General features: G+C 51.5%; 5 protein-coding genes across 5 annotated transcripts; 2 read left to right on the forward strand and 3 right to left on the reverse strand.

Annotated features, from left to right (window-relative positions):
* Window positions 1-1,299: 1,299 nt before the first annotated feature.
* BO86DRAFT_382996 (uncharacterized protein) lies at window positions 1,300-2,200 on the forward strand (the record flags this gene model as incomplete). Its single annotated transcript, XM_025670824.1, has 4 exons — window positions 1,300-1,312; window positions 1,383-1,387; window positions 1,427-1,771; window positions 1,841-2,200. The coding sequence occupies 4 exons, from the start codon at window positions 1,300-1,302 to the stop codon at window positions 2,198-2,200; spliced, it is 723 nt and encodes a 240-aa protein (XP_025523277.1).
* Window positions 2,201-2,304: 104 nt separating this feature from the next.
* BO86DRAFT_392639 (uncharacterized protein) lies at window positions 2,305-4,268 on the reverse strand. Its single transcript, XM_025672852.1, has 7 exons — window positions 3,666-4,268; window positions 3,598-3,617; window positions 3,509-3,542; window positions 3,370-3,443; window positions 2,940-3,316; window positions 2,776-2,871; window positions 2,305-2,700 (listed from the first exon to the last, which is right to left on the reverse strand). Exons 1-7 carry the CDS (start codon window positions 3,847-3,849, stop codon window positions 2,364-2,366), a joined length of 1,122 nt encoding a protein of 373 aa, XP_025523278.1. The 5' UTR covers window positions 3,850-4,268; the 3' UTR covers window positions 2,305-2,363.
* Window positions 4,269-5,439: 1,171 nt separating this feature from the next.
* Window positions 5,440-7,183, forward strand: BO86DRAFT_422386 (FAD-binding oxidoreductase; the record flags this gene model as incomplete). Its single annotated transcript, XM_025675336.1, has 5 exons — window positions 5,440-5,514; window positions 5,577-6,006; window positions 6,069-6,558; window positions 6,609-6,829; window positions 6,906-7,183. 5 exons carry the CDS (start codon window positions 5,440-5,442, stop codon window positions 7,181-7,183), a joined length of 1,494 nt encoding a protein of 497 aa, XP_025523279.1.
* A 1,696-nt stretch (window positions 7,184-8,879) lies between these two features.
* Window positions 8,880-11,560, reverse strand: BO86DRAFT_422387 (uncharacterized protein; the record flags this gene model as incomplete). Its single annotated transcript, XM_025675337.1, has 5 exons — window positions 8,880-9,691; window positions 9,759-10,378; window positions 10,436-11,009; window positions 11,086-11,284; window positions 11,537-11,560. 5 exons carry the CDS (start codon window positions 11,558-11,560, stop codon window positions 8,880-8,882), a joined length of 2,229 nt encoding a protein of 742 aa, XP_025523280.1.
* Window positions 11,561-13,339: 1,779 nt separating this feature from the next.
* On the reverse strand, window positions 13,340-17,488 carry BO86DRAFT_221748 (putative cellular morphogenesis protein (Rax2)). Its single transcript, XM_025666920.1, has 3 exons — window positions 16,198-17,488; window positions 13,894-16,146; window positions 13,340-13,838 (listed from the first exon to the last, which is right to left on the reverse strand). The coding sequence occupies exons 1-3, from the start codon at window positions 17,348-17,350 to the stop codon at window positions 13,603-13,605; spliced, it is 3,642 nt and encodes a 1,213-aa protein (XP_025523281.1). The 5' UTR covers window positions 17,351-17,488; the 3' UTR covers window positions 13,340-13,602.
* Window positions 17,489-19,367: the final 1,879 nt, after the last annotated feature.

The following is a 19,367-nucleotide window of genomic DNA, read 5'->3' on the forward strand; positions in this document are numbered from 1 at the left end:
CTCCTCCTCCTCCTCCTCCTCCTCTTCTTCTTCTTCTTCTTCTTCTCACTTTATTCCCATCCACCTCCCTACCATGATGCTGATTGTGATCACCGTCACAACCATCGTCGTCTTCTTCATCGTCACCTTCATTGGTAAGCACCTCACTTCCTGTACTGTGTGAAACACAAGAACTAACCACTTCTTCTAGTGAGTACAACCCACCTCAACCTGTCCCTCGACCCCTTGCCTTGAGTCCATACAGCGCGCCTCAGCCAAATATACCTTGGGAGTCTTCACATACAACGTACCTAACACTCAAACCTAGACCAAGAACTTCAGAACCGACCCCACTGAATCTGATACCCACAGCCCTCTATTCCAAGATGCCAACCCACCGTGACCCCTTCATCATGCTTCAGTAAGTGCTCTATCTGAAAGGTGTAGCTCGATCAGCCGTGATAGCGACTGATGAGACACGCAGGCTCCTCGAAGCCAAAGCAAGCCTGGAGTCCTTGCTGATGGAACTTGAAGCTGATTGGATGCGGGGGAATCGCAGCAAGACCTGCCTTAATCGAAGAGATATCTTCAACAATCTCCTGGCGGTCATTTGTCGTGAGATAGACGTGCGGCAGAAGGTGCCCCCTGGACTTCCCAAGCTCTGATTCAGTGTTTACTTGGAAATCATGGCGTTTATCGGGGGTGTTGGACCGGTTCTTCTGTTGCTGGGGTTGTTGGCTAGTGTGGATGCTTTGCATGTTGACTGAATCTGTAGCTTCTTTATGTTCCAAGATCTATCTAGAATGGAATCCGTTGCTACCTGAGTGTGTTTGACTGAGTGGTCTTGGTTAACGTACATCCCTTGGATGAAGAGATCTTGTGTTTAGATCTTCAGGTTATCTACTTGTTGACTCGGTGTCATGTGTATATCCTGCGGTTGGCTGTCAACCAATTTCTTTGAATGGTTGATGAGTCCCTAGACTGTATTGATTTCATTAAACCTGATATTATTGCAAGTGAGCGGTAGTGGTATCCGCAAGGCAGTGAAGGAAGCACGCGGAGATCTTTCAGCATAGGCATGATCAGGCACTTGTTATTCACTGAGACCGGGGACAGAGAAAGACCATCGTATAAACAGACCACTTCCTAGAAGGTAAAAACACGAAGGGTTTCTCAAATAACACCTTGCGAAGGACAGAACTGGCCACAGCCATAGGTTCAGCTCTACCTCATGTTGTCGAGGTTTTCCACTATCACCATCCTTTCCAACTCCACCTCTAGACCCCCCAACATCGCATGATCATCAATATCCCGAACTCCATGACAAACTCCAGTAAGTCTCCCTCCAGCTGCCCTCGATAGGAAAAAGAAAATGACTAAAACTCGAATTCTGTGCCGCCCAGACAGCGTAAGCACACCTTACTTAGCCACCTAGAACCTCGACCAGCCATATCCTTCCCCTTCGATCCTCTACAACAACACTTCTAACAAAGCCCCGCAGAAGAAGAGCGTCAAGCTCCCTGTACTCCGGCCTTCGCCGGCAGGGGTTCGAAAGCCAGCTGCGCGCCACTCAACCCCCAATCAGGAACCTCTTCCCTCGACCTGCCGAGCTGTGGAGAGCGAAATGAGGCCAGAAAATAGCTATCAGAGCCCCTATGCCTACCTGGCGCCATCCCAGCAGCCAGACACTCGGTCCGCTGCAGCTCCAGCTGTTGCCTCTCCGCCCGTAACTCCAGGCGTGTCTGCGCATCCGGCTGCTGCGGATTTGATCCGAGCCGACGAGCGCCTCGAAGTAAGAGCCATGATCAAGGTTGTCCCTGAGGGCGAGGGGGGGAGAGGCATACTACTAAGTATATTTTAGATACGCGAGGAGCTTCTCGGCCGTGGCTACAAGCTACCCAGCGGTCTGTTGCGGGCGCGGGAGCAGACCCCGGGAACGAAAATTGAGGACCAGGAGGACGAGCAAAACTCGCGCAACCTCACTCTGGGCCAGAAGCTGCGCCGCGCCGAGCTGTCCGTCGAGATCGAGGAAAGAGAAGTTGGGGGCGCTTCAGGCCGAGGTCGACGCGGCGAAGGCGACCCTCGCGGCCGCAGGAAAGGTGTTGCGGCAGGCCAAGGACCGGCTGCGCGAGGCGAAAGGGAAGGTGGACAAAATTGTCGAAGAGGTACCACGCTGTCTAGGGCGCTGGGGTGGTTCTTGGACGTTGAGTTTTTTGCTTGAGCACTGGGTTAGGGTATCTATGTTGGGCTTCCCTTTCTCTTTTGTTTCCCCGATTCCTTGGCTCTGTAGGAGTTGTATTCGTTCAGGATAAGTTTAATCTTGAAGTAAGAGCTCTCCAATATTCTGCCTCATGCTCTAAGGTAATATATACAAACGAGCCCCATTAGTCCCCCCTGAAGATGGCACTATGCCGATTCATCTCCGCCTCGGATCCATGCCCGTGAACGGCGGTCGTCACCTCGGTAGTGACTTCCCACTGGATCTCTTTCACAATCTTCACGTTGCCGTTCTCAGCGAGTTCGATCTCGATTTGCAGCTGAGTGAGTCCTTCTTTCCGCCGTGCCCGCGTGCTTTCCCGAGTATAGTTGTAGGTGTAGTTCTGCATGTAGCGACGCGCGAGACTGCTATGCTCGCCAATCAGGCGGGGCGCATAACGACGGAGGAGATGACGGATGAACGGTAAGCAGGGACAGATGATGATAAAGTTGGCTTCGATGTTTCTACCGTATTGCCAGGAGGTTAGAGATGGGTCCCAATTTGGTCATGACACCTGGGAGAGGGATTGGGCAGCTTACATCCACAGATCCGGCCAGCCGATGCTGTAGGTCGGATCGCTAGAGTTCAAGAAAGGAATAAGGGTAGCCAAACGAATGATCCCGGTTACTAAGGTTCTGTCAATTGAGTCAGCTTGTCATCTCCCAGAACCTTAGACAACAGCATCAAGAGCAGATCGACTCACGCGCATCCAACCATGAACATGAAGAGCAACCCTATCTTCTGTATTGTTGGCATGTTCAAACCTGTGACTGTAGGGATCGGGAACAGAATCAACGCAACATCTGTGATGATATTCAACACTGCGGTGGCGACGTAAAGTGCATACTGATCGATGCAGTAGCCCGTGAGTGCTGGGCTCCATGCCTTCTGAATAGGGTGACAGCCGAAAATGAATGCGAAGATCAGGGCTACGCTGTAGCTGCTGACGATAAAAGCGAGCGTGGACAACGCCCATTGCTGGTAGCGTTCTTGACATAGGATGCGGTAGTAAAGAATGATCAGGCTTATCTTGGCGAGGGCAAGCGCTGGGACATAGATGATGGCGGCTGTGAGGACGACCTGCGTGGTGGTATGAGATGGCTGTGGCGGTACATGGCGGGGTGGATTGTGACCTTGATGTATGATTCATATATCTCCGGGGAAAGATTCCAGATGTGAAGGCCCATGCCTCCGTGGTGGTAGCCGTCTGTGGAAAGAAATTGATAGTTAGAGAGGGATGAGCGCAGGTTTGAGTACGATGGGGGGACGTACAAAGTGAGCATGCCTGAGTCCCTAAGGCGAACAGCTGTATTCGGTTCCAGATTAGCACAAGGCGTTTGTACATTGATGCATTTGCATACCCAGGCGAGAATGATCGATCCTGTTTATAATCAGCCTTCAACCCACTCGGTTCACCACCAAGACATACCGTCGTCCCATCCGAACTTGTGCAGCAGTTGTGCCTTGGTGAACACTCGCACAGCGAGACAGCTTGTACTCAGTGTCAACCCCAAGGCGACAATCACCACATTGGCCCTGTATAAGTGAGGATCGGAGTAGTCAAAGTCATACGTCTGTCCTGGCGGAGGCTCAGCCGCTGTGACATTGGCCATACTGCGTGTTGGACAGATCCCAGCTATTATACACTACTCGATGTCATGCTGTTCTCCAACTTGCTGACGGTTTTAAATGATGGACATTGCCTCAAAACAGGACAAGCATCCAGCCTGTCATGGTGGCACAGCCTGGATAAATGGTACAATTCTCGAGACCCGGAAAAAAGAAACGCGGTGCTTCGAATTCTGGAGCCTTCGGCTAGTCGCTCCTTTCATTGCGAATGCAGATCTAAAGGATTTAGTTGGCCAGGGATCTGATCGGGCTTTGAAGCAGGTCCGCAATCAAGTCATCTCCTTCCCTGTCTCTTTTCTGGGTATTCCTGAGCGACCGACTAATAACCGTAGTCCGTCTAGGATGTCGGACACAGGGGGGAAGCCTTGGATCGAGACAAGCTCCACATTGATGCCAGGATCATATGGCGCCAGAATAGATGGAGGTGGAGCGGATCTGGAAGCAGCACGAGCCGCCGTTGATTGACGATCCCGCTTAGCGGCCATAGTCTCTTTTAGTCGATGACACCAGGCAGCCTGGAGGGATCTCGCCTTTTTCTCTTACTCAATCGCTTCCACAAATGCATTTGTTCTGTTATTGTCTTGAGAAAGATCCCCGAGGCTACATGCTCATTTCTCTTTGGGGTATTATTCCCGATTCCGGCGCATTCTGAGAAGCCAACGCTAAATGTCATGTCTTCTACTAGATCACTTTCTCATCTAACAATGAGACAACCTTCAAGACACCGTCTTCGCAACATCGAGCTGGCATTATACGGAAGCAAGTTGGCATCAATCACCGTGGCCGAGGTCGGGCGATACCCCCTTGTGCCTCCCTCCCACAGATGACCGGTCACAATAGCCCTTCGCTCTCCTGGCCCATTCCTTGTTGCTTTGCGTTGTCTCCGCCTCAGACTCCACTTTGGACACCAACTCACAAGCTTATTGCGGTACTCCATCCGGAGAGCCAGTGCCCACTAGAGCCACCCCGGGAGTCCCACTTGGGGGCTTACGGACAGGCGGCCCGCGGATTGAGAGGCCCAAGCCAGCCATCCATCGTTGCGAATTGCAAGATTAGACATTCGGGCACAGTCTCCCATCTGGGCTGACAGTCAGACAGGGGTGTTCTGTCTTTGAGTTAATGCTCTCGCGGTCAAATTTATCTCTCGCTCGAACAAGAAATCCCGCAATGTATCAAAGAGGCTCCACCGACTCTGCTGCTGGCTCAGTCCGTCGTGCACCATTCCTGCTCCATCCATCTACCTACTATTGGCGGCTTGCATCGATCGGCATGTTACTACAAGCACTGATGGGCGTGCTCCTGGGCTACAGAGTACCTTACCTTCGTGCTCCGCACAATGAAATTGCAATCAAACCTTAGCGCATACCTCGTCGTGGCTAGTCTTAGCATCGAACCACTCGAGATCATACAGAGAATAGGTGCTTGCTCGGAGTAGCTCCTCAAGTGACCATGGAAGTCGGTTACTTTCGCAGCCGAACAATAGCCGGCAGGCCTGTGTCCGACTATAAGAGGCAGTGAGATTCTATAGAAAGCGACGGCAAGAATCGTCAAGCCTCTGTCAAACCAGATTCACAATGAAGGCCTCTACCGCATTAGCACCCCTCCTCGGCTTCTTGCCTGAAGCCTATGGGTCAAATACCACTTCCTGCGTAAGCTGACTACCAATCGGTACATCAAAGGGCAAAGCCCGGCTGATTCCCAATTTTCCCAGTGTTCCGCACTTCAAGCCACCTCCCTCCGGGACCATGTTACCTTCCCCAACAGTGTGGCCTACATTGAATCCCTGACGTCTTATTTCGCTGTGAATGCGCAGCTACGCCCCTCATGCATTGTCCAGCCACACACTGCCGATGATGTTTCGCTTGCCGTCTCAACTCTGGTGCAGGCAGGTGAATCCCAATGCAAGTTTGCAGTGCGCAGCGGCGGCCACACTACGTGGGCCGGTGCAGCAGACATCGAGCAGGGTGTTACCATTGATCTCTCAATGATGAACAGCACGACATACCATGCAGACAAAGGCGTCGCATCGATCCTGCCCGGCTCGCGGTGGCAGGCAGTATACAAGGCCCTTGATCCTTACGGAGTGACCGTGCCCGGTGGCCGTGGCGGACCCGTTGGCGTGGGCGGATTCCTGATCGGAGGTACGTGCATGCAAGCTACCCGCACCCATCGAGCAAGTCTCATCTAACTTCACACACCACAGGTGGAAACACCTTCTACACGGCGCGCGTGGGCTTTGCATGCGACAACGTCGAGAACTTCGAGGTGGTCCTTGCAAACGGCTCGATCGTCAATGCCAACCGAACGAGCCACCCTGACCTGTACAAGGCCCTGAAGGGCGGTTCGATCAACTTCGGCATCGTCACCAAGTACGACCTCAAGACCCTTCCCCACGATGGCCTGTGGGGCGGCTTGGTGGTGTACGACAACTCCACCACCGAGCAGCAGATCTCCGCCGCCGTGAACTTCGTGGACAACATCCACAACGACCCTTATGCGTCGTGGATCGGCATGTGGGAGTACAGCTCGACGACGGGACAGAACATCATCGCCGATGCGCTGGAATACACGAAGCCCGTCGCGTATCCGGCGCCTTTCGACGAGTTTGTGGCGATCAAGAACACGACCGACACGATGCGGTTCGCCACCATCTACAACCTCACCCAAGAGCTGGTCCAGGCGGAGGGATATCGGTACGCTTCCACCCTCACTCCCCTTCAAACAACGTCCCTAACAGATCCAGCGACATCTTCACAACCGGCACCTACCGCAACGACGCCGAGGTCCTCCGCAAGGCCATCGCGCTGCACAACGAGAACATCGAAACGGCCAAGGCCGAGGCCCAAAGCGAGTCCTGGTCCATGGACACCATCGTCCAGCCCTGGCCCAAGCTGTTCTGGGAGCATACCGCGGCGCAGGGTGGCAACGTGCTTGGTCTGGAGCGGTTTGACGAGAACCTCGTCCGTAAGCAACCCAGTCTCCCCTATCCCCCAAATCCAACCCCACCAAAAGACCACCATAACTGACAAGAATCGAACAGAGGTCCTCTATGACTACTCCTGGGACGACGCAAGAGACGACGCGCTGTTCACGCGCCTGGGCCGCGCCGCGCTGACCGACCTCGACGCCTACGCGCAGTCGATCGGCGCCGCCAACGAGTACATCTACCTCAACTACGCGGACCAGTCCCAGAGCCCGCTGCGCGGGTACGGCGCGGAGAACGTCCGGTTCATCGCCCAGGTGGCCAAGAAATACGACCCCCACGGCGTCTTCCAGACCCAGGTCCCCGGTGGATTCAAGGTCAGTGAGGTGGTCTGACAGCACATACTCATACTTCATACTTCGCACCCCCGCTCCTCCACAGTATGTCACAAAACAAAAAAAGTGATTTCGTCTTCAAGCTTTAAGCAGAGATCAGCGTACCCGCGACCAACAACGCGGGATTTAGAGTGTATATACTCCGTAGAACTTCAGAAAGAAAGAAAGAAAGAAAGGAAAAGGAGGCCAACCAATTTCCCTTGTCAACCCATTATATGTATGTCACCAATAGCTAGTCAAGTCATAAGCACAGGAAGAAATACTGCGGATCAGGTAACGCAAAAGGGAAAGAAAAAAAAAAAAAAGCCTAGGGGTTGAAGCCAAGGCCCCAAGCGGACTATCGATGCCTGCCAGAGTGCCAGATTGCGATGAGCTAGTAACTTGATGTTACTAACAGTGCAGTGACCCGGCCCGAACGCAACGCGGATTGGTCGCCTAACCTTCCGCACTCCGACTCCATCTTTAGTGCGAGGGAACTTTGGAACCGTGGGAAGGTAACTCAGCTCAGCTCAGGCAAAGAAAGTAACTTACTAGTAAGTCAGTCGCCCTTGGGGAGGGGAGGGGGCCGTCGACGATCATCCATCCGTCTTTCATCATCGTCATAGCAAAAAAAAAAAAAAGAGCACCCGAATAAAAGACACAAACCGGATCAGAATCAAGAATCGAACAGGGGAATCTACAACAGCCATAGACTACCATCCAGCTCAACAGAGCCAACTCCCAAAGCAAAAAAAGAAAAAAAAAAAAAACCCCCCCCCCGGGGAAAACCTGTACCACGACTACTCAGAACAAGCTAAGAACCCGGAGGACCCTCCCGCTGCTACTAGGTAGTCTAAGGCCGGCCAGGGCGCAAACAAGCCTCTCTTTCCCAGGCTCTGAAAGTATCAACTGGGCAACAACCCGCCAAGGCACGTGCGTTTTCCAATCTGTCCGGTGTGTGCCACTGCAGTGTGTGTAGGCTTTCCCAATTCGGAAGTGGCAGGCAACTCAGCCGAGAGAACTCGAGGAGGTAAGTAAACTATGAGGAAAAACTGGGGAAAATCAGGTGAGAATCCCTCCTCTCTCACTCTCTCTTTCCCCTCCCCTCCTCTAATCTTTTAATCTTCTACTCACTCTTTGAGGTTCTTCATCAACCCCTCAAGTTCATCATGTAGGCTTCGGCTATAAGTCTAGGCCACTTTTTCATCTTCTGGAATCCTCAGCTGTCGCTCTCTTCGCTACATTCGTTCCCATCGGGTTTCTCACCGGGGTCATCTTCTCGAGGACTGAGTTGTCTTTGACCTCTTGCTACACCTACAAATCTTTCATTGACTCCAGGTGCTGATGCAAGACTTTTGCGGATCCTTCCATTATTCACAATTATAAATCTGACAAGTAACAATTAAATGCTTCATGAACAACAGGATTTCTCCTGACTCCTTTCGTGACCGTCTATCATGAATGCGACGTGTGTATGCAAATGCTATGATATCATCAACAACAACCGAAACACGCTGGTATCACTTCGAGAAAAACAAGGTCGCTCGAAAACACAGCTAAACAATTATGCAAGAAGTACTGAACAAGAGAATCGTCAAGGACGTGATGCAATGCCTCTAACCCCCTTTCACAAGAGCTTCAGGCGATAGTGGACATATATACATGACCCGGGGCGAATGGGCCTCGTAAGACGCCAGAGGCTTGATCTCGAAAGCGTCTAGGATGGCATGCCTGCTTCCTCGGTGTCGTGCCAGCCCCATTCTCGGAGCAGTTGATTCACACGATAGTCGGTTGCCCAGCCAAGCTCGGTTTCGATTCCCTGCAACAGGTGCAGGACTGCCCGTCTTTCAGCAGCATCAATGAGACACTGACCGCTAACAAACAGTGGCTGGAGTGAATTGATGCGGACTGAGCCAGTCGGGCAGGCCATGGCAATGCCCACAATTTCTCGGCTGTGAAAACGAATGTCATTTTCAATGGATCGATAAGAGTTGAGTCTATCCGTGATGGTGCTTCGGCGGCTAGTCGATGCGTGTGGCTTGTTTATTAGGAGCAGAATCCGTGCCATGTGATAATGCTGCATAGCTGACGAGCACATGGGAATGCTGTACCAGATTTCGGACAATGCTCCAGTGTCCGCCTTTTCGCCGTCTTTGGCTACTGGCTCCGTCCTAGCACAAGGATGGAAAATATCTGGTAAGCCATTATACCACGCATCGAGCTCGGCCTCAAGTCGTATCCATCGCTCCAACAGAGCCTGTTGCGACAAGCCTAGAGGTCCGGTGTTCAGCGAGCCGGGATGATTCACTTGCACCTTGTCGCCGGCACTTATGAAATTGACGATCTTAGACAGTATCCAAACCAGGCCATTGCAGATCATGTCCTCTTTGATCACATCGTCTCCGTCGAAATAGCCGGAGGCGTTTGTGTTGCTGGATCGGACAAAGCCCTGACTGTCGATCTGCAGCCCTGCTTCCGTCCACAGAACCAAGTCATCGGTATTCAACCTCGTCTGGCTCTCATTGATGACTATTTGCATAGCAGAGATTAGTGGTCTGCGGGTTAGAGCCTGAAGCTACTGGAGAAGTTGACTTACAAGCAGCCAGATAATCTTGTCGGGCAAAATTCCAGAATGTTGCTCTCCTCGCGATCGACAGACCAGGCCTTTTGCTGTGTTGTAACACAGATTCAGGGCGTTGTTCGACCGGCATCATCCCCACTTCAGCCACATCTAACAAGGATTTTACGCCACTCAAATGACGGTTCCACGCCGGACCAGTAGCATCGAGCAATTCATATACAGATAGTATGGCTGTCGCGGCGAGAATCTCGTCCGAGTGCACGCCCTTCGAGAACCGACTCTCAGAATACCGTCGCCGGCGTTTGCGAGGGTTATCACTCTCCTCGCATAATTCAGCAGCCTGCCATTGGCCGAATGCCTCTGGGGTACTCAAAGGCGGGGGTCCTTTATCCGGTTGAAGCTCCTTCATGAGGAGCTGGATAGCTTTCTCATAATACTTCGCGCCTCTCCAGGACCAGTCTACGTGGCTCGCGCTTTGCTTGAGATAAGTACCACTTGTCGGCACCTGTTCTACCTTGACTCGCCCTAGCTGCTTCGCTGCATATGCGCATGCAGCATATTTCAGAAGAGGGTTTCGGAGCGCCCTCACAGGGATATAAGAGGCAAAGTAAGTTCCAACATCGAAAAGGTCCATCCTGTCCACTATCAGTATGTTCTTCTTTGGGGTGTAGCAAGAGATAGCGGACACCTACCAGAGGCCCGGTACTTCTGAGAAATGTCGCAACAGGAGTGCGACCTCCCTGTCTGTCTCGGCAGGCATATGTGACTTGTGTTCCGTATTTGAGCTTCGTGACACTGCTGACCTGGCGGTCAATGAAGAGCTCCTACGCTCCAGGGCATGATGCATGTTGGGATCCACGGGCGGCGAACGAGCTTGTGATGGATTAAGGAGAAAGTTGATATTATTATTACTGTTGGTATGATTGGAGGTGATTGAAAGAGGAGGCGACAGCTGAGGGGCTAGCACACTGCGCAACTGACTGGGCGACGGACCAGACGATGCTGTCGCCGATAGGGTGGTATAAGGAGAGGCAGCATCAACGGCTAGGAGAGACTGTTGCTCGACGCTCAACGGATTATACGACAGCCGGTCATGTGCTGCCACGGTGGAGAGAGCTTCCAGGCCGTTGTTTTCGGCATCGGCGGACGGCGTGCGCTGCGACCAGGCGCGATTTTGAGAATTCGCTGCAAGGATGGCGGCTTCAGACTCGCCTAGGGCCGCTTCGAGGTCTTCGGCATAAGGATCGGAATTGTCGACGAAAATGACTAGAAAGCAATAACCATCAGACAAGTTGTTGCCAGGCGCCAAGCGGTCCCTCTCTATTCCGCATGGTTATCTTACCATGCTTCGGGATATCCAGCCAGACACTATCCTCATCGAAAGTGTTTTTGTATGAATAAAAGCCTTTTAGGCTACCTCGACCACTGGAATTTTCTTCGCCACTTTTGTTCATGGAGGCATTCTGCTGGTGGCGGAAAACGATCCCTTCGCTAGGGCGACACTCCCTCGCACCTTTGCGACATTGCGAGCACTCCGGTTTCTGCTCGTCGCCTAATTATCGGAAAGCTCTTAGTGTTTGCGCCAGGAGATGGAATAGGGTTGACGCGATGTGAGCTTACATTTGAGTTTCCGAGTGCGACACGTTAAGCTGAGTGAAAAAACCCCCCCCCGTCGCAGTTAGTCCAACAACCGTATATTAAGCCGAGAGGAAAGCAGAATATATAGTATGGTAGTGAAAGGTGGAACAAATGGTGTTTTGAGGGTGCAACGTGCCGGGTGGTGAAAATGATACATACCAGCCTGTGCGGGATCGCATGCCGAGTGGAAGCGAGGACGGTTGTTGAGCTGCAGCATTCGAGAAAAACAAGGTGGGCCGAGGAACAGAAGACTGGAAGGTCGCGACTGTGGTGGGAAAGTGCAGGAAATTGGATACAGGGCGGGTGGGACTAGCCCCGAAGCGAGCTAGAACAGTCTAGGTCCAAAGGACCGCGGAGGGGACCGAATGTATATCTGGGGGAGAAGAAGAGGAGGAGGAGGGGAGGGGGAAAGAAAAGGAGGAGAGGAGGGAGCGAGAAAATGAAGGCGAAGGAAGGAAAGGGTAGGCGGCGCGAGGCGGAGGTAAGCAGACAGGCAGGCAGGGGGAGAAGGTGTGTGGTGGTCAAGGGATGCACACACACAGGGAGAGAGAAAGTCACAGTTCGATAGTCAAAAGCCACGAGGCAAAAGAAAGAGACGGTCAGATCAGATCAGATCAGTTCCTCCTTCATTCGGGAGGTCTGGACTTTCCATCTGTCTAATCTGGGGTGGAGAGGGTAAAAAAAAAAAGCAAAAGGAAAAGCCAGGGAACAGAGCTTCCGTCGGGAATGAGCAGAGAGTCGGAGATGAGCCATCAGTTCACTTGGTACAGTACGGAGACAGAGTAGCGATCAGTCAATCCATCCTCAAGGCAAGCGGGGAGAACCGACATGGCAGGCTGCCCAGTACTATTGCCGTACTCGTAGTTCTGGAGTTCTGGAGTTCCAAACTTCCAACAGAACCGCCTGCTTGCGGGGAACCCAATTTTCTCCCCCCGCGTGACCTTTTGGCCCGGTGACTAAGACCACTAACTAGAAGTAGACGAACATAACATGATCACGTCCACTTTCAATCTACTCCACACTACGGAGGAGTATTTTTGCTTCCACTTCTCTCCTCTTTTTACTGCAGCCCCGTCACCGCTGACGTCGCCTCAGGATCTGAAAAGTAAAGTATATGTTCAAACGAATCGTACGTTCCTCCAATTCTCTGGGCCCCCGTCACAGCACAGCACACTTTACTAGGTAAGTAGGTACTGTACCTAAGCTTAGCCACGCACCTGCGGCAGCGTCCCCATCCGCCCCGTGCGCAGGATTCCAAACCACCAATCAACCAAAACCACCACTCACAGCCCAATCCCCGAATACCAAATGACCTCACCCTCAGTGTTGTTTTTTTCGCCACTATACAAGGCGGCTGCCTCTACACTACAAACCAGGATAGTCTTTCCTTTCCCTCGCCTGACTCTAGTCTAGTCAAAGATAATACGTATAGACACATTAAGCTTCCAGGATCTGCGAGCTGAGTTTCTTGCTTCGAGGAAAAAGATTCAGAAGGGTGGAATTGTTCATTGCAACCGCGGACTCGCGCGGATGAAATAAGAAGGAAAAGGTCAAGGGTATGTACAAAATTGGCCATGCTGAGGCAGTGGAATGGGGTGAATTCACACCCTGCCAAGCATGGAGAGTAAAGTACAAAAAGTAAAAGGAGAGATATGGTCAATAGAGACAGGAAATGGAAGAAATGATGATTACACATAAACAGGGGGGAGGGTCAGTCGGTTGAAGGTACGTAGGAGGGGGAAGCCATCGTATCCAACGTAGTCAATCCCTCCCGCCCACAACCACATGCAACAAGAATTCAACACTGATAATGACAATGACAATGACAATGCGCTTTGTGCAGAGCATGAGTAGCATGAAATGAGGTAAGGAGGATCGATGGGCATCTTCCGATCAAGGAAGGATTAGAATTCGCGGCGGCAATTGACATCAGGAATAAACAATCATTAGCGAGTTAACTGGAAGGTTCAGAATTAGTAGAATCGGACTGGGGTATATGGTGCTGTAGTGAAGTCCTTCTTCATCTTTGGGGTCCCAAGAACGCCGTGCTGAAGACTAGGTTTCAAAATCTGAGATCACGGATTTCGGAGCAACAAGGTCGAGAAAATGGCTTGCGCCGAATTCTCCGAAGTTCTTGTTGCGTCGTTCTGTTAATGTAGGCGTGGAAACGAAAACAAAGCACATCGTGCACGAAAAGTGCATACGACCGAAAGGCGTCAGCTCATATTGTCGGGGCGGCTGGGTTGGGCTGCTTGATCGAGTTGAACAGATACTCCGGGGGGAGTCTCCGCATATTCGATGGTCGATCGGTTCCCACGGCCTGGGGAGCCCGCATGTAGCCCTGGCGACGGCGCTGGATTTTGTTGAAGATGACTCCGCAGATAACAATCAGAAAAACGCAGCCGAGTGCCAGGCAGAAGGAGATAAGCACGACGATGCCATTGGAAAGGTGTTTGCCTGCTTCGGTTGTTAGCTTTTTGATACGTTCATTGAACAGTCACTTGATACGCACCTCCACTGGTGTACGGGTTCTTATTCTCGAAGAACACTTGAGACACGCTGCCAGCTTCGCCGTCGGACCTGGTAGACAGGATAAAAGGTGTCGTTGTGGTTCCATTGAACAAAGCAGCTGAGGCATTGCCGAAATCCGGGATCACCAGATGGCCGGTGACGAGAAGGGTCTGATCGTTGTTGAGAGTGCTAACAGCATCATGGTTCTTCGAAAGCGGAAGAATCTCAAGACCACGGATAGCGGTCCCCTTGTCGAACGCGTTTCGGACAAACTGAAAGCTGGACCCATCGTAGGCGGCCAAGAAACTAGATCCGTTGTTGTAGGTACCAGCGAGCCAGAACTTGGACACCGCGCTGTTGGCAGGAGTAAATGCTGTGACGGTACCTGGCAGTTCCGACGAAGAAGCGCCTGAAAAGGCAGTCCAGGTTTGACCCTTGGGTTTATACGTTGCGATCGCAGTCTGATTTCCGTTGACACTCAAGTTGCCAACCGCCAGTAGCTCCTTGTTGCTGAGCCATTCAAGGGCCAGAACCGTTCCATCCAAGCTGGCACCCGGTCGATTCCATTGCTGATCAGAGGTGTCCCAGAAACAAACACCAGGACAAGGAAGCGCCCCCGCAGTCTGGAACTGTCCTCCGAAGTATACTTCTTTCGCACTCGGCCGCGCAGCAATCGCATTGACTGACACGCCATGACCCGTGAGCCGTGGTGGCTGATTTTTGACGAACGTGTCATTGTTGAGATTGTACAAGACAAACCCGTTCAATGTTGAACTGCCCACCTTTCCAGTGATATTACCACCTGCATAGAGGACTTCGTCGGAAATCATAAAGGTCAGGAAGGTAGAGTTACTGTCGACACCTGCTCCGAGCCCGCTGATACTGCCATCGCGGCCGTCAATGATGGCGAAGTTCTCGATCACTGATCCATTGGTAGCGTTTGTGGAGAAGTGGCCTCCTAGGATAGTGCGATTTCGACTAGAGCTTGTGTCAAAGATCCCGGTGAAGGTTTTGCCGGTTGTATTGCGATCAGTAAGCAGTGCTTCAAGACCAAGATTATCGTCATATAGAAGGGCAGCAGCACCAGCAGCAGCAAGGCCACCAGTAGAGAGGCTACCCGCAAGAATCGTGGTGTTGTCAACCTTGGCGTAGGCGGACAGCTGTCCAGCAAACTCCAACTGACTGACATTCAAGTTTGGTAGCCAATTCTTGCGCGACGGCACCCAGACAGCAAAACCAGAGACATTTGTGGATGACGTTTGTTTGAAGCTAAGTAACTGGTCGAACTCGCCGCTGACACCCACAACAGTCTCGTTGAGGTCCGCAGAGACGTTCAGTGAAAGAGCAATGACGCTGGTTACTCGACCATTGACGCCCCCTCCGAGAGCAGACCATGCTTTAGTGCCAAGTGAGTACGCTGCCACGTAGCTCAGGCCTTCATCTCCACCGTCGGATGTATCGGTGAAATTACCACCGACGTAGAGAACATCGTCCAGTGTCGTCAAGGCGTTGACTCCGGAATTCAAACCACCTTTTGGCATTGCCGTGGCGTTTCCGTCTTGTTCAATGTACATGATATTGTTGATGCTGGAACTCGAGAAGTTGCCTCCGACGTAAGTCGTACTGCCATGGCTAGCCAGACTCGTGATTGATGCTTCTGAGTCCAGAGCAAGACCTGCTTGATCGATGGCCGACACGGAAACGTTCGTGCCCTTCTTTGTGGTCGGGTCGTACTCGTACAAGCCGTTAAGCTGATCATCCGAAATGCCCGACACAGAGATCGCAACAAACTGGACTCGGGATGCCACCACAGTGATATCGCCTTGGTTTGCTACTGGAGTGAGCTTGACACGCGGACGAAACGAGCTATCGCTTGCATCCACATGACCAGTGTAAATCGTATCGTATTTTTCGTACTCATTCGTCTGGTAGATAAGAGTCTGGACGGGCTCCGAAGAATCGCTTGAGGCAGTGACTGTCACATTGACAACACCGCGAGAACTGCAAGTATCGTCCTGGTCGCACCCAGGCGTATATAGTTTAATTGAGTAGTTGCCTGAATGCTTGACGTCAGGCTCAAAGACAACCGAAGCATCAGTTGCATTCGAATTCGTGACTTGGGCAGTCAAGTATGCCGAAGAACTTTGACCCGAAGCTGTCGCAGACCAAGACCCGGTACGGGTGGACTTCGATGGATAGCTGGAGTTCGCGCACGTTGGCTCGTTGAAAGCGTTGATCGCGTAAGCAAAGATGTCTTCCACTGTCAGTAGATAATCTATAGCCCCCTTAGAATATCTGCACTTACTGTCTTCGAGAAGTTCGATACCATTCAAGCCGGCGCCCTTGCCATACCAATTCAAGATCTCAATCTCGAAACCACTCATTGCTGCCTGGTTAACAAACGTGAATTCACGATACTTCTCAGTCGCATTGCTGGAAAGCGAGCAACTCTGGTCGCAGTAGACAGCATTTCCCGTATCCGGATCTGTGTACGTCAAGTTCATGATTCCGTTATCGGGCAGGCGTCTGAATAAGAACGTTTTTGTGCCCCGTCCCTCGTAATGTGTGTTATACAGTCTGAGCTTGGTAGGCGTATATTCGAATTGCATATCGGCGCGCCAGTAACCAGGCGAGTAGTCATCCAGTAACCATGTCCTTCCTGCGCCATCCTCACCACTCGATTGACAGACGATATTGCGGGGATCGACAAAGCCACTGGTTGTAGAGTTCGCATCGGAAGTGATTGTGGCATTTTGAAGATTGATGACCTGTTCACCCTTCTTGCTCAACGTAGAGTTGCCGATGCCATCAAAGTAGCCACCAAAGACAATATTACCATCGCTGTCCTTCAAGATCGACGAAACCGGGCCATTGAAACCACCAAAAGTCAAATTGGACCAGCCAGAGGTGCCAACCCAGGCCACAGCGTTTGAAGTGTTGTAATAGGTGAAATTTCCTCCGACGTACACGCTATTGGTGTCTTGATCGCACAAAAGGGCAGAGACCGATCCCGAAAGACCTGCTAACGATGTGACTTGATTCGTAGACGGATGATATAGGGCGACACCCTCCGATTTGACCCCTCCAAGGCTGGTGAAGTTGCCTCCCACGAAGATGCCCGAGAACGTTCCATCCTCCTGCGTGAATGGGCACATTGCGCGAATGTCTGCATTTGAGGTCGACAGGGTCGTAAGAATTCCGTTCGGAAGAGGGGTCAAGAGTGCTTGCGCGTCATTGTCGCCGGTCGATGTGTTAGTCTGCGCGGTATATTGGTAATAGGTCAGTGCATCGAAGTCTCCGGTAAGCGCAATATGACCCAATGGTGAAAGATCGAGTTCCGGTTCAGAAACGGACTGAAAAGTCAAGGCCGACGTGAGACTAGAAAGGAGTAACGGCGAAAGGCGGAGGCCTGCTGCGAAGCCAGCCGTCGCAGGCCCAAACAGTGAGGATCCCCTCATTGTTCGGGTTCGCGACGACAGGCAAATTGTGAAGGTATCTCTCTTGGAAGGAGAGGATCGTAGGGAGAAGAAGGGAGTCGTCTGGAGAGATCAACGTGCTCCAGGACGAGTCAAACGAATTGAACGGGTGGAAACAGCTTGGGTGAGGGTGAGAAGAGGGCCGACTTGTCGTGTACGGCACAAACACACGCGGGAGCCAGAAAAAGGAGTGAAAGACTCAGCAGAGTATGTAAAGAATGTTACTTGGTTAAAGGGGAGTTGAAAAACGAATGTGTTCTATAGCCAAGAGGCCGAATCGGACTCTGAGTGGTCAGGTCTAAAGGGATTAACGAATGAATGATAAAAGTTGGATGGACCGAAAGAGTGACATGGCAAGCTGGCAGGCTGGCTGGCAGGCAAGCAAGTTAGTGAGTTAGTGAGTTGAGGTGTGGGTGTGGGTGTGGGCAGGCCCGGTAGGGGCTTTTTGGTTGTTTGTTCTTCGATGGTTTTCAGGTACCATTAAGCTAGTACTATTATTGATCTTCTCGCCCGGTCCGGGTTCCACTCTGTAATTTGAAGAGGGGCGGCCGGTAAGTCGGTTGATCCGCGCAGTGCTAACTCGCCAGCCACTTCAGAGATGAGCCACTGCTTATGCGATTGATTGCTATGTTTGGGTTGGTCACTTTGGTGTGTCCACTCATGGTGGGGGGAAGACTAACTCAGTGATGTCTCGCCGTATCTACAGAACAATCATCACAGCTTTTTCCCAGCGCCGCCTCAAGACCACCGTCAATGGCTCGCAGAATCAAGGAGTGGGCAATAAATTTACAAAGCTTCCAGACTCAATCAAATGAGACACCTTACGGACTGGACTAATATTGATGTATGTATGCTATGACTATTAATAGGCGATCTTCGCTAATAATCCCAACAGCTTACAACCAATGGGGCCAACAGGTCGGCATTCTCGGATACGTCCAGAGAATGAAGCAACTATACCCAGCCTGCAAGGCTTTCAGACATCTCTTATCTACTGGTAGTTCTCACTGGCGGTGAAGTATGCACCCAGCGTTGACGGCTACCGAATGATGCAGCAGCATACATCGACGTACAGCATACAGGATACATCTACAGCCACATCATCTTTATTTCGATCTTCCTCATGGCTGTTACAGAGTGCAACATGCGTCAACTAATTCCAGCCAGACAACCTTAGCTCCAGCCTTTGAGATTGAACTCGTTACAATAAAGCTCTCGAGGTCCCGCCATCCACCCCCGTGCTTCAAATATGAGATGAACCTTGCGCTCAAAGCTTCGATCTAGAATAAATTGGCTGGCTAGTCCTGCACGTTCAACGTACTTCTTAGAGAGCAATGCGCCCCAAGTTTCATGGTTGACTAATTCCGATGGCGAGACAATGAGACTTACATGCAGTTCTGCGCTAAGCAGGACATAATCTACCCATGCTACCGTGTCTCAAAGTATACTATATGCGCCGCGCATCTCAAGAGTCTAGAGTCAGTGGCGTCGCTGTAATCTAGTAGAGAAATTGCACTTGACTCTTTCCTCGAATCTGATCACAAAACTAACGCCTATCGCCAAGAGATATATCCCATTTCTTGACTTGTTCTGTTGTGACACTGTCCTAAGCACCAAGGTTTTCTTTTAGACTGACCCAGCATACGGAAGCCGCCTCTCATGCCTGAAGAGTCGCATGTCACTTTTACTCTTATGGTACATTTTTGGTCCTAGTGACTCGTCGTCTGCTACCTTACACAAACTCGCAAGCTGTAGTGGGACACATACCGGTCTTGAGGAACTTTCAAAGTGACCGGGATCGCAATACATGATTTGCGCTCTAGGCTCAATAAACTCATTTGGGTCGTTTTGTTGTAAGATACCATAGGCATGTGCTTGCAGGATAATCACCATGTTGCGATATAGTTCATGTTATTGGAGGCATATTTTTGCCGACAAGGGTAGAGGAGCTGACAGTTCGACCACTTATTTAGAATGCGACAATTGCTATGTAGTGAGA

The sequence above is a fragment of the Aspergillus japonicus genome (genome assembly GCF_003184785.1).
Source record: "Aspergillus japonicus CBS 114.51 unplaced genomic scaffold BO86scaffold_74, whole genome shotgun sequence".
NCBI classification, from domain to species: domain Eukaryota; kingdom Fungi; phylum Ascomycota; class Eurotiomycetes; order Eurotiales; family Aspergillaceae; genus Aspergillus; species Aspergillus japonicus.

Excerpts from the sequence above, each read along its gene's own strand:
- BO86DRAFT_392639 (XM_025672852.1), bottom strand. The coding sequence starts at position 3,849 with ATGGCCAATGTCACAGCGGCTGAGCCTCCGCCAGGACAGACGTATGAC. Across the intron at positions 3,543-3,597 it reads GATCGATCATTCTCGCCTGG|CTGTTCGCCTTAGGGACTCA; the intron begins GTATGCAAATGC and ends AACCGAATACAG. Across the intron at positions 3,317-3,369 it reads TATATGAATCATACATCAAG|GTCGTCCTCACAGCCGCCAT; the intron begins GTCACAATCCAC and ends ACCACCACGCAG.
- BO86DRAFT_221748 (XM_025666920.1), bottom strand. The coding sequence starts at position 17,350 with ATGAGGGGATCCTCACTGTTTGGGCCTGCGACGGCTGGCTTCGCAGCA. Across the intron at positions 16,147-16,197 it reads TATCGAACTTCTCGAAGACA|ACATCTTTGCTTACGCGATC; the intron begins GTAAGTGCAGAT and ends TGACAGTGGAAG. Across the intron at positions 13,839-13,893 it reads GAACCCGTACACCAGTGGAG|GCAAACACCTTTCCAATGGC; the intron begins GTGCGTATCAAG and ends CAACCGAAGCAG.